This window comes from Mesoplodon bidens (genome assembly GCF_964165515.1).
Source record: "Mesoplodon bidens genome assembly, chromosome: 4".
Classification (NCBI taxonomy): Eukaryota; Metazoa; Chordata; class Mammalia; order Artiodactyla; family Ziphiidae; genus Mesoplodon; species Mesoplodon bidens.
In genome coordinates, this window is record NC_138160.1 from 143226363 (window position 1) to 143238339 (window position 11977).

Sequence of the window (11977 nt, forward strand, 5' to 3'; positions counted from 1 at the left end):
ATTGATTTGGGCAGCATTCATCGATGGGTGTTATCAAACGTCAGGTGAGAAGATGATGGGGAGCAAGATACGCCCAGGGGAAAAAAAAAAAGATACACCCAGGCTTCACTAGGTGTAGGGGTGCAGACTTCATCACAGAGGACATACTGTCACCAGTGTTAGCTGCAGTGAAGCTGAGCATCACAGTAGAGGGACCCTTGGGCCTCTGGGGCCTCCTGATGCGATACCAATGGAAGTTCACAGCTTCCCCTGGGACACATCTTGCCAAAATGTTAAACTTGACTCTGATCAGTTCTCTTGACCTAACATTCAGTTTGCAGGAAATGGGAAGCGTAGAGGAACAAGTTAAATGACATCAGGAAGCAACCGACAAACCCCAAGGGTGGAGTGTGCTACAGGACAACTGTCCCAGTGTCTTCAACGCGTCAGTCATGACAAAAAGGAGTGGGGGACTTCCCTGGTGATCCAGTGGTTAAGACTCCATGCTCCCACTGCAGAGGGCACAGGTTCCATCCCTGGTCGGGGAACTAAGGTCCTGCATGCCTCGCAGTGAGGCCAAAAAAGAAAAAAAAAAGAGTGGGGACTATTGTAGGGCAGGCGACATCATTGACATTTGAGGCCAAATTGTTCTTTGTCGCAGGGGGGTATTCTGTGCACTGTAGAGTATTGAGCAGCATACCTGGCCACCACTCACTACATGCCAGTAGCACACAACCTCCCACCCCCTCCCTTTGCCAGGTGTGACAACCAAGGATGTCTCCAGACAGCCAAATGTCCTTGGAGATACTGCCCTGGAGGATGGTGGAGCAACTGACAGAAGGACCCAGGGTCCCCAGGCTGTCTGCCAGCAGAGACAAACATTCTCTCTTGTTTAAGCCAGTTATTGGATCCCTGTTAAATTGAGAGAACCACAACTTTGGTAATTCTCTTCCAAGTTTTTATATTCACTGAGTTTTGCACCAGATAAGAATGCTCATTGAAGCAGGAAGTTGGAAGCAATGTAGGTGTCCATCCCTCAGGGACTAGAAAGATGAAATAAGAATGCTGAATGATATAGAGTACTAATCTAACAGTGAAAGCAGCAAAGTAGCTCTTAAAAAATGTGATGCTGATGCGGTGAAACTCAGACACTATAGCATTTTAAAATAAGGCAACCTTGCTCCTGACCCAAGTGGCAAGAGTGAGAGGTCTTCATGGAGTTTTGCTAAAAGAGAGAAAAAAAGAAATTAAGAGACATCCATTAATGTGCCAGTGAGTAATGAAATAAGAATCTGACACTTGGTGCATTGAAATGCAAACAAGATGACCTTCTGTTATGCTGGAAATTCATCTTAAAAGCCTGTGCATTTCTGCTTATTAAACATGAGGTGTAGTGAATGATTAGCAGGCTCGTTCTTCTTTTTTTTTTTTTAATTTATTTTATTTATTTATTTTTGGCTCCGTTGGGTCTTCGTTGCTATGTGCAGGCCTTCTCTAGTTGTGGTGAGCGGGGGCTACTCTTCATTGCGGTGAGCGGGCTTCTCATTGCGGTGGCTTCTCTTGTTGCAGAGCACGGGCTTTTTTACTGTGGTAAAATATATATAACATAAAATATACCACTTTAGCCTTTTTTTTTTTTTTTTTTTTGCGGTACGCGGGCCTCTCACCGTTGTGGCCTCTCCCTTTGCGGAGCACAGGCTCCGGACGCGCAGGCTCAGCGGCCATGGCTCACGGGCCCAGCCGCTCCGCGGCACGTGGGATCTTCCTGGACCGGGGCACGAACCCGTGTCCCCTGCATCGGAAGGTGGACTCTCAACCACTGCGCCACTAGGGAAGCCCCACTTTAGCCATTTTTAAGTATAAAGTTCAGTGGCATTAAGTACATTCACATTGTCATGAAATTATCACCATCATCCATCTCCAGAAATTTTTCATCTTCCCAAACTGAAACTCTGTACCCAGTTAAACAGGTACTCCCCATTCCTCCCTCTCCTAGCTCCTGGTAACCACCATTCTACATTTTGTCTCTATGAATTTGCTTATTCAAGGTAGATTGCAAATTGGAACAATACAGGACTTTCCCTTTTGTGTCTAGATTCTTGCATTTAGTGTAATCGTTCAAGGTTCATCCATGTGGTAGAATGTGTCAGAATTTCAGTTCAAGGTAACATGTTTTACATATTCTTCTACACCTTCCTCCTCCACCCCCCCAACTTAACAACAAATGCCGGAGTGCTCCCCTTTCCAAAGCTCTCTTTATGCACCCTTGTCATTTTCTACAGCCGGATAGTATTTTGCCATGTAGATACCCCATAGTTAATTTCACTGCCAGAGGCAGACATTTTTTTCATTCGTTTGTTCTTAGGTTAACACTGCAGTGAAGAACCTTGCACAAATGTCATTTCACACGTATGCAAGTGTATCTGTATATAAATTCTGCAATGTGAGGTTTCTGGCTCGAAGATTATGTGCATTTGTAATTTTTACAGATATTACCAAATTTCCTTCCTTGAGGGTTAGATTAATTCACACTCCCTCCAGCAATGGATAAGAGTCCTGTTTCCCTTTAGCTTCACCAACAGAATATTATCAAACTTTGGATTTTTGCCAAAAGAACAAGTGAAAAATGGTATCTCAGAGTAGAGAAAATTTGCATTTTCCTAACCACAAGCAAGACAGAACATGTTTCCATATTTCCATGTGTTTAAGAGCTATTTATAGTTTTCTTTTTCCTCTCTGGTCACCTTCCTTGTCCGTTATTCTTTTAGGTTGTTGATCTTTTCCTTCCTGATTTTTAGGAGTTTTTTTTTTAATTTTTGTTTCTTTTTTTAAAAAATTAATTAATTATATTTGGCTGCGTTGGGTCTTGGTTGCTACGAGCCGGCTTTCTCTAGTTGCCATGAGCAGGGCATACTCTTTGTTGCAGTACGTGGGCTTCTCACTGAGGTGTCTTCTCTTTGTTGCAGAGCACGGTTTCTAGGCGCACAGGCTTCAGTAGTTGTGGCATGTGGGCTCAGTAGTTGTGCATGGGCTTAGTTGCTTTGTGGCATGTGGGATCTTCCCAGACCAGGGCTCGAACCTGTGTCCCCTGCATTGGCAAGCGGATTCTTAAGCACTGTGCCATGAGGGAAGTCCCTTAAGTGCATTTTTATGCTGCCCATGATAATGGTGGTGATGATGATGATGATGACAGTAACAATAATGATATTGGTAGCAGATAATATTTCCCAATTCTTATATATTAGTTTCCTATGGCTGCTGTAACAATTCACCACAACTGCGTGGCTTACAGCAGTGGAAATTTATTCGCTCACAGTTTTGCAGGCCAGAAGTCTGAAATCAAAGTGTCAGCAGAGTTGTGGCTCCCTCCCAAGGTTCTAGGGGAGGATCTTTCATTCTCTTGCAGCTTTCGGTGGCTCCTTGGCCTCTTTGGCTACATCACTCCAATCTCTGCCTCTATCTTCACTTGGCCTTATCTCTTCTGTCTCTGTCTATTAACACTTGTCATCGAATTTAGGGCCCACCCAGATAATCCAGGATGATCTCATTTCAAAGTCCTTAATTATATCCACAAAGATCCTTTTATCCAAATAAGATCACGTTCACGGGTCCTGCTATATATCACCAGGAGGTGATCACCATTCAACCCTCTGCACTTGGGTGTTATGCCCGGTGCTAAGCACTTTACATAATTTCACCCAAGTCCTCAAACAATCCCATAAAGTAGAACGCTTATTATCTACATCTTCCCAATGAACGCATAGAGATGCAGCACCTTGCTCGCAGGAAGTGGGATTTGCACTCAGCTGTGATGGGCTCAAAATTCTGATTCTGTGTGAGGCACAAAAGAAGCTTCTGGTTCTGGGACAGTCAGTTAAAGTCAAACAGTCAGGAAACAAATATTTCCTGACGTGTTTGTTCATCAGCAACCCCTGGGCCAGGATTGGGGATATGGAGAAAAGGGCAGAAGGGTACATCCCTAGAGAGTGGCCAGGAGAAGAGGCAGAGGAGGGGAGCATATTATTCATCAGCCCTTTTGAAGCAGTACAGTCAGATATGACTCCTGTCTTCTGGAGCGTTGGCCTTGGCCTTGGGGGCAACCAAGGCCAGGAGTCCGTCATGAAGAAAAGGACAAAGGAATAAAGTTCGAATCCAAAGGGGATGCGTCAAGTAGACATAACATTTAAGGGGCTTCCCAGGTGGCACAGTGGATAAGCATCCACCTGCCAATGCAGGGGACACGGATTCAAGCCCTGGTCTGGGAAGATTCCACATGCCGCAGAGCAACTAAGCTCATGCACCACAACTACTGAGCCTGAGCTCTAGAGCCCGCGTGCCACAACTACTGAGCCCATGTGCCGCAACTACTGAAGCCCGCACACCTAGAGCCCACACTCCACAACAAGAGAAGCCACCCACCGCAATGAGAAGCCTGCACACCGCAATGAAGAGTAGCCCCCGATCACCACAACTAGAGAAAGCATCAACAAAGACCCAATGCAGCCAAAATAAAAATAAAAATTTAAAAATTGGGCTTCCCTGGTGGTGCAGTGGTTGAGAGTCCGCCTGCCGATGCAGGGAACACGGGTTCGTGCCCCGGTCCGGGAAGATCCCACATGCCATGGAGCAGCTGGGCCCGTGAGCCATGGCTGCTGAGCCTGCGCGTCCGGAGCCTGTGCTCCGCAACGGGAGAGGCCACAACAGTGAGAGGCCTGCGTACCGCAAAAAAAAAAAAAAAAGAAATAACATTTAATTAAGCAACACTTACTGCATGCCACAGAATGTTTTAAGAATTTGATGCACTCATTGAATCCTCCTTGTTTTACAGGTGAGGAAACCAAGGCACAGAGAGCTTAAGTGACTTGCCGAAGGTCACACAGCAGGAGCTAGGCATACACAGGATTCGAACCCAGCTCTGCCCATCACCAGAGCCCTTATTGTTGTTTTCTGTAAACTGAGGTGAAATTTAAAATTATATAATATAAATAATTAAATAGGACAGCACTTCCACTGCAGGGGGCACAGTTCCGATCCCTCGCTGGGGAAGCTCCACAAACTGCGCGGTGTGGCAAAAAACAAAAACCAAAAAAACAAAACAAATAAATAAATTGAGGTGAAATTGACATAACATAAAATTAACCGTGGTAAAGTGAACAATTCAGTGGTATTTAGTATATTCATAATGTTGTGCAACCACCACCTCTGTCTAGATCCAAAATGTTTTCGTCACCCCAGAGACATACCGGTAGGATTTACTCCCGATTCCTCCCTCCTCCCAACCCTTGGCAACCACTAGTCTGCTTTCTGTCTCTATGGGTGTGCGTATTCCAGACATCTCCTATAAATGGAATTATACACTATGTGACCTTTGGTGTCTGGCTTCTTTCACTCAGCACAATGCTTTCAAGGTTCATCCACATTGTAGCATGTGTCATTGCTTCGTTCCTTTCTAGACTGAGTGATATTCCATTGTATGGATGGACCATATTTTGTTTATCCATTCATCTGTTGATGGGCATCAGGGTTGTTTCCACTTTTTGGCTATTGTGACTAGTGCTACTATGAACACGCATGTACATGTAACATTAAAATGGTCAATTTTATTTCATATGAATTTTACCTCAATATATTTTTTTTAAGTGATGCTATCAGCTGAGAAGGCCCAGAAGCAACAACATCAACTCCCACCCTCAGTAGCAATGAGCAGACTCAGCATCCAGGTCTTGGCTTCTCAATGCCACTCTCCAGTAAAGGGAACACAGGCTCCTTGGGAAAATGGCTGATACTAGGACTGGGGCAGGGGAAATGCAAGATGAGCCTGGAACATCTTGTGGTGCCAGACAGTAAGGAAGTACTTTAAAATATATATATATATATATAGAGAGAGAGAGAGACAGAGACAGAGACAGAGACAGAGACAGACAGAGAGAGATAGTCATGTCAAAAGAGCAGTGCCTGAAAGAAAATGCTTAGAGCAGGAACCAATTGAAAGAGCTCCCAATGGCCAAAGCTGGAACAATTTGGGCAGTGAAATAAATAATAATAGTATTGAATTTTAACCCAAAGAATAAAAATAACTATTCATGAGTCCATATTGGTATAAACAAATAATTGAACAAGTAAATAAATGAAGATGAAACAACTCTTCCTTACAGAAGAATTCCAAATAATAAATAATAGCAAATGCACACAATCCACCAATGAATGCTAACATCAGTGGGTGGAACGGGAAACAGGGTCTTTGCATAGCCTCAAAGCATCTCACTCAAAGCATTTATTAGTTAGTATAGTTTTAACATATGTCCACAAATTCTTCCATACTCCTCCTCCCAGACGGTGGAGTTAAATTTCCCTGCTCTGGATGGAGGCTGGGAATGTTCTGTTTCTGGACCTGAGGGGTGGATGCAGAAGTGTGTTCAGTTTGTGAAAATTCTTCCCGGTGTCCACTGATGATCTGGGCACTTTTCTGTAAGTGCCCAGATCTGTATGAACTTTGATAAAAAGTTCAATTTGTTAGAATGAAAAAAAAAGGAAAAAAAAAAGAAATAGACTCAGTTATGTTTCAGAGATTCAGTTTTCTGTTTCAGAGATGCCCAGGTTGGTGTTAAAACTAATTAAAAGCAGGGAATTCCCTGGTGGTCCAGTGGTTAGGACTCCGAGCTCTCACTGCAGAGGGCCTGGGTTCAATCCCTGCTTGGGGAACTAAGATCGCATAAACCATGCGGCACGGTGAAAAAAAAAACACAAAACGAATAAAAAGCAAAGAAGTAGCGATGACTGAAGTCAGGATGGTGGTTACCTCTGCAGGGAAGAAATTGTGACCGGGGATGTGGGGTGAGGGGGGGTTGACATCTGTGGTGCTGGCACTGTCCTTCTTCTTGATCTGGGTAATGATGACATGGGTGTTTAAAAAAATCATTATTATTATTATCATTTTTAAATTTATTTATTTTATTTATTTTTGGCTGCGTTGGGTCTTCGTTGCTGCGCGCGGGCTTTCTCTAGTTGCGGCGAGCGGGGGCTACTCTTTGTTGCGGTGCGTGGGCTTCTCATTGCGGTGGCTTCTCTTGTTGTGGAGCACGGGCTCCAGGCACGCGGGTTTCAGCAGTTGCGGCTCACGGGCTTAGTTGCTCCGCGGCACGTGGGATCTTCCAGGACCAGGGCTCAAACCCGTGTGCCCTTCATTGGCAGGCAGATTCTTAACCACTGCACCACCAGGGAAGCCCCTAAAAAATCATTATTTTTTAAATTGCGCAAATTGCAATGTTTTTCACATTTTGGTGGTGTCCTGGAGCCGGCTTATACTGACTTGTGAAAACTGACTGTTACCTTTTCAGGAATTTGGCAACATCACACTGATATCACGCTGGTAGCTTGAAATTGGCCAGAAACCTATAACTGCTATAAATCAAGGCCTTTTTTTTTTTTTCTGGAGAGCCCATTGGGGTTTACTTGTTTTGTTTTATTATTTTTTCATATTTTAAAAAATTGAAGTGTAGGGGGCTTCCCTGGTGGCGCAGTGGTTAAGAATCTGCCTGCCAATGCAGGGGACCTGGGTTCAATCCCTGGTCTGGGAAGATCCCACATGCCGCAGAGCAACTAATCCCGTGTGCCACAACTACTGAGCTCGTGCTCTAGAGCCCACGAGCTGCAACTACTGAAGCCCTCACACCTAGAGCCCCCGTGCTCTGCAGCAAGAGAAGCCACCGCAATGAAAGGCCCGCGCACCGCAACGAAGAGTAGCCTCCGCTCGCAGCGACTAGAGAAAACCCGCATGCAGTAATGAAGACCCAACACAACCAAAAATAAATAAAATAAAATAAATAAATTTATTTTTTAAAAATTGAAGTATAGGGACTTCCCTGGTGGTCCAGTGGCTGAGGCTCCGTGCTCCCAATGCAAGGGCCCCGGGTTCGATCCTGGTCAGAGAACTAGATCCCTCATGACACAACTAAAGATCCCACGTGCTGCAACTAAGGCCGGGTGCAGCCAAATAAATAAATAATTAATTAATTAAAAAAAATTATTTAAAAAATTGAAGCATAGTTGATTTACAATGTTGTGTTAGTTTCAGGTATATAGAACATTGATTCAGTTATACACACATTCATATATATGTGTATATACATATATACATATATATATATATTTTTTCAGATTCTTTTCCCTTATAGGTTATTACAAAGTATTGAGTATAGTTCCCTGTGCTATACAGTAGGTCCTTGTTGGTTATCTATTTTATATATAGTAGTGTGTATATGTTAATCCCAACCTCCTAATTTATCCCTCCCCTACCCCTTTCCCCTTTGGTAATGATAAGTTTGTCTTCTATGTCTGTGGGCCTATTTGTGTTTTGTAAATAAGTTCATTTGTATCTGGAAGGCCCACTGTTAAACATTGCCCAGCACACGACAGTTCCTCTCTGTATATGATATTAGTTAAACATTAAAAAATTATATTAAAAATTATGGTAACATACACATAACATGAAATGTACCATCTTAACCATTTTAAGTGTACAGTTCAACGACATAAAGTACATTCACATGGTCGTGCAACCATCACTACCATCCATCTCCAGAACCATTTTCATCTACGAAACTGAAATTCTGTCTCCATAACAATATTTTAAAAAATAAATTTACTTATTTATTTTTGGCTGTGTTGGGTCTGTTGCTGCACGCGGGCTTTCTCTAGTTGCAGCGAGTGGGGGCTACTCTTTGTTGTGGTTCACGGGCTTATTGCAGTGACTTCTCTTGTTGGGGAGCGTGGGCTCTAGGCGTGCGGGCTCAGTAGTTGTGGTGCATGAGCTTAGTGCTCCGTGGCATGTGGAATCTTCCCGAACTAGGGCTCGAACCCGTGTCCCCTGCATTGGCAGGCAGATTCCTAACCACTGCACCACCAGGGAAGTCCCAACATTTTTTTTTAATCCTTAAAAATTTTCCCTGGAGGGAGGGATAAATTTGGAGATTGGGACTGACATACACACACTACTATAAATAAAATAGATAACTAATAAGAACCTACTGTATAGAACAGGGAACTCTGTTCAATACTCTGTAATGGCCTATATGGGAAAACAATCTAAAAAAACAGTGGATACATGTGTATGTATAACTGATTCACTTTGCTGTGCAGCTGAAACTAACACAACACTGTAAATCAACTGTACTCCAATAAAAGTTTAAAAAAATATTTTTTCCCTTGGAGAGCATGAGCTCTGGAACCAGAGGCTCTGTTTGAACCCCAACACCCACCTCCACTTACTAGCTGATCTTGGCACCTTAGGTCACTCTCCTGTTTCCTCACCTGTAACATGGAGACAGTCTTAGTCTTAGTCTCATAGTCCAGTGGCTCTTAAGAGTGTGGTTTCTGAACAAGGACCAACTGTAGAGCACAGGGAACTCTGCTCAATGTTATGTGGCAGCCTGGATGGGAGGGGAGTTTGGGGGAGAATGGATACATGTATATGTATAGCTGAGGCCCTTTGCTGTGCACCTGAAACTATCACAACATTGTTAACTGGCTATACTCCAATATAAAATAAAAAGTTAAAAAAAAAAAAAAAAAGAGGGCTTCCCTGGTGGCGCTGGTGGCGCAGTGGTTGAGAGTCCGCCTGTCGATGCAGGGGACATGGGTTCGTGCCCCGGTCGGGGAATATCCCACATGCCGCAGAGTGGCTGGGCCCGTGAGCCATGGCCGCTGAGCCTTCGCGCCTGGAGCCTGTGCTCCGCAATGGGAGAGGCCACAACAGTGAGAGGCCCGCGTACCGCAAAAAAAAAAAAAAAAAAAAGAGAAAGTGTGGTTTCTGGACCAGCAGCATCAGCATGGCCTGGAAATTTGTTGCCAATGCAGATTTTCAGACACTCCGCATGTACGGCCCAGTGATCTGTGTTTTAACAAGCCCTCCAGGAGATTCTGAGGCTTGCTCAAATTTTAAGAACTATTATCATAGGTTGTTGGGAGGATTAAATCAATTAAACAAATAAACATATTTAGAGCAGTGCCTGGCCCCACAGCGCATACTGTGTAAGCACTCATTGTTGTTATTACGGAGAAGGCCTGGGACCCTAGCAGTATGGTGGTGATGGGGGGCTGGCTGTGCCCTCTCTCCCGGTCTGGTGGGGGTCTGGGTTCCTGGTCTCTGCTAAGTGGAGGCCTTCTCACTTCTTTCTGTTGAAGATGACAGTGAGCTGGACCACGTCACCCCATCCCTGGCGAAAGGTTATCGCTTGGTCTGGGAAACGGGAAAGGTCAGTGCTGGAGGGGTGGAGGGGGCCGCGTGCCTGCCTCCTCTCTGCTAGTGGAGATAAAGGAGGTCACTTTGCTCCTCCATGACAGGCGGGGGGAGCTAAGATGTATAAATGGGGGGCCAGGAGGCGGTGGAGGCACCAACCACAGGAAGCTGCCTTGCTGTGCCACCTCTCACATCTCAGGCAGCCCTGTCCAGCATGGCCAAACGTCCTCTGCTGCTGCTGCTGGCCATGGGGGTGCTGGCTGGGGAGCTGTGGACCGAGGCCCAGGCAGCACCCTACGGAGTGAAGCTTTGCAGCCATGAATTCATCCGAGCAGTCATCTTCACCTGTGGGGGCTCCCGGTGGAGACGGTCAGACATCCTGGCCTATGAAGCTATGGGTGAGGCTGGGGAGGTGCTGTGTGTGTGTTAGGGGCATTGACAGGACACAAGATGGGTCCAAGGAGCCAGGGACGGAGGTGAGATGAGGGGCTGGGGCAGGAGAGTCCCTCCTCCACCACATTGCAGCTGGGGAGATGGGCCAGGCCCTCAAAGCTGTGTCAAGGCTGGGGGAGCCGGACGGGGGAAGGGCAGTAAGCCATCCACACCAGCTAAAAGTCTGCTGCTACTTGGGAGCCCTGTGCCCTGCATTAGGCAAGGCTGCTCTTTGCACAACACTGGGAAGTGCCTTTCAGAAGCCAAAACTAAAGTGCTTTCCAAGCCTTCAGGGAAGGGAGTGTGAGGGGTGTGGTGAGTACAAGGCTAGATTTGCCACCTAGTAGGTGACCCTCCTACCAAGTTGCTTTCCTCCCCTGATCCTCTTTATCTGCAAAAGGGAGGCACAGCCCCTGTATCTTGCAGGTTTGTTAAGTGGCAAAATTGAGTGAAAACAGATTAGGACAAAGTTGAGTGCCTACCATGTGCCAGACACTATTCTAAGTTTTTTTTTTTTAAATGGGTATTAATTAAGTCATCTACTCTGTATAAAAACCCTAGAAGGTAGGAGTTATTACTATCTCCGTTTTGCCAACAAGGAAACGGAAGCTGAGAGATGATAATGGGACTGGTGCTCAGTCAGTTCAGCTCCCAAACACATGTTCTTAACCATCAGGTCCTCAGTAAATAAATAGTGGGGGAAAAGATACGACAGAAGAGGAAAGTCAAGCTCAATGAGGTTGAGTAAGCTGCCCATCAAAGTGGGAACCCAGGCCTGAGTGGAATCAAAATCTTTACTCAGGAGGCTGAGTCACAAGAACAGAGAAGTAGCTGGACCAGCCAGGAGCCCGGACTCTGGGTATGACAGAGTCCCAAGCACTAACTCTTTTCATCTTTTGCAGGGGATGCCTTCCCAGACGCAGACTCCAATGCAGACAGCGAGCTGGATGAGGCAGTGGCCTCCAGCGAGTGGCTGGCCCTGACCAAGTCCCTCCAGGCCTTCTATGGAGGCTGACCGGGCTGGCAGGGCACCCCAGGGGCTCTGCGGGGCAGCCGCGATGACCTGGCTGGCCTCTCCAGCAACTGCTGCAAGTGCGGGTGCAGCAAGAGTGAAATCAGCAGCCTCTGCTAGAAGGGGAACTGGGCAGCCAGGGAGCACCAGGGTGAACGCCCCAGCCCTGCCATCCACCTAACCAGTATCCAGCTGGGCACCTGTTTCTGGCCCCTCATGCATTCATTCATCAGCAAGTCTCAGAGGTCAGGCACTGTGGACTTGGACAGAGTCCCCCCACCCAACCCTGACCTTTGAGCAGCCTGCCTAACCTGACC

General features: G+C 45.9%; 1 protein-coding gene across 1 annotated transcript; it reads left to right on the forward strand.

The window, feature by feature from the left end:
* Positions 1-10415: 10415 nt before the first annotated feature.
* On the forward strand, positions 10416-11780 carry RLN3 (relaxin 3; the record flags this gene model as incomplete). Its single annotated transcript, XM_081232355.1, is given in 3 exon segments — positions 10416-10614; positions 11551-11660; positions 11664-11780. Coding segments are annotated over 3 exon segments (411 nt in total). The 5' UTR covers positions 10416-10430.
* Positions 11781-11977: the final 197 nt, after the last annotated feature.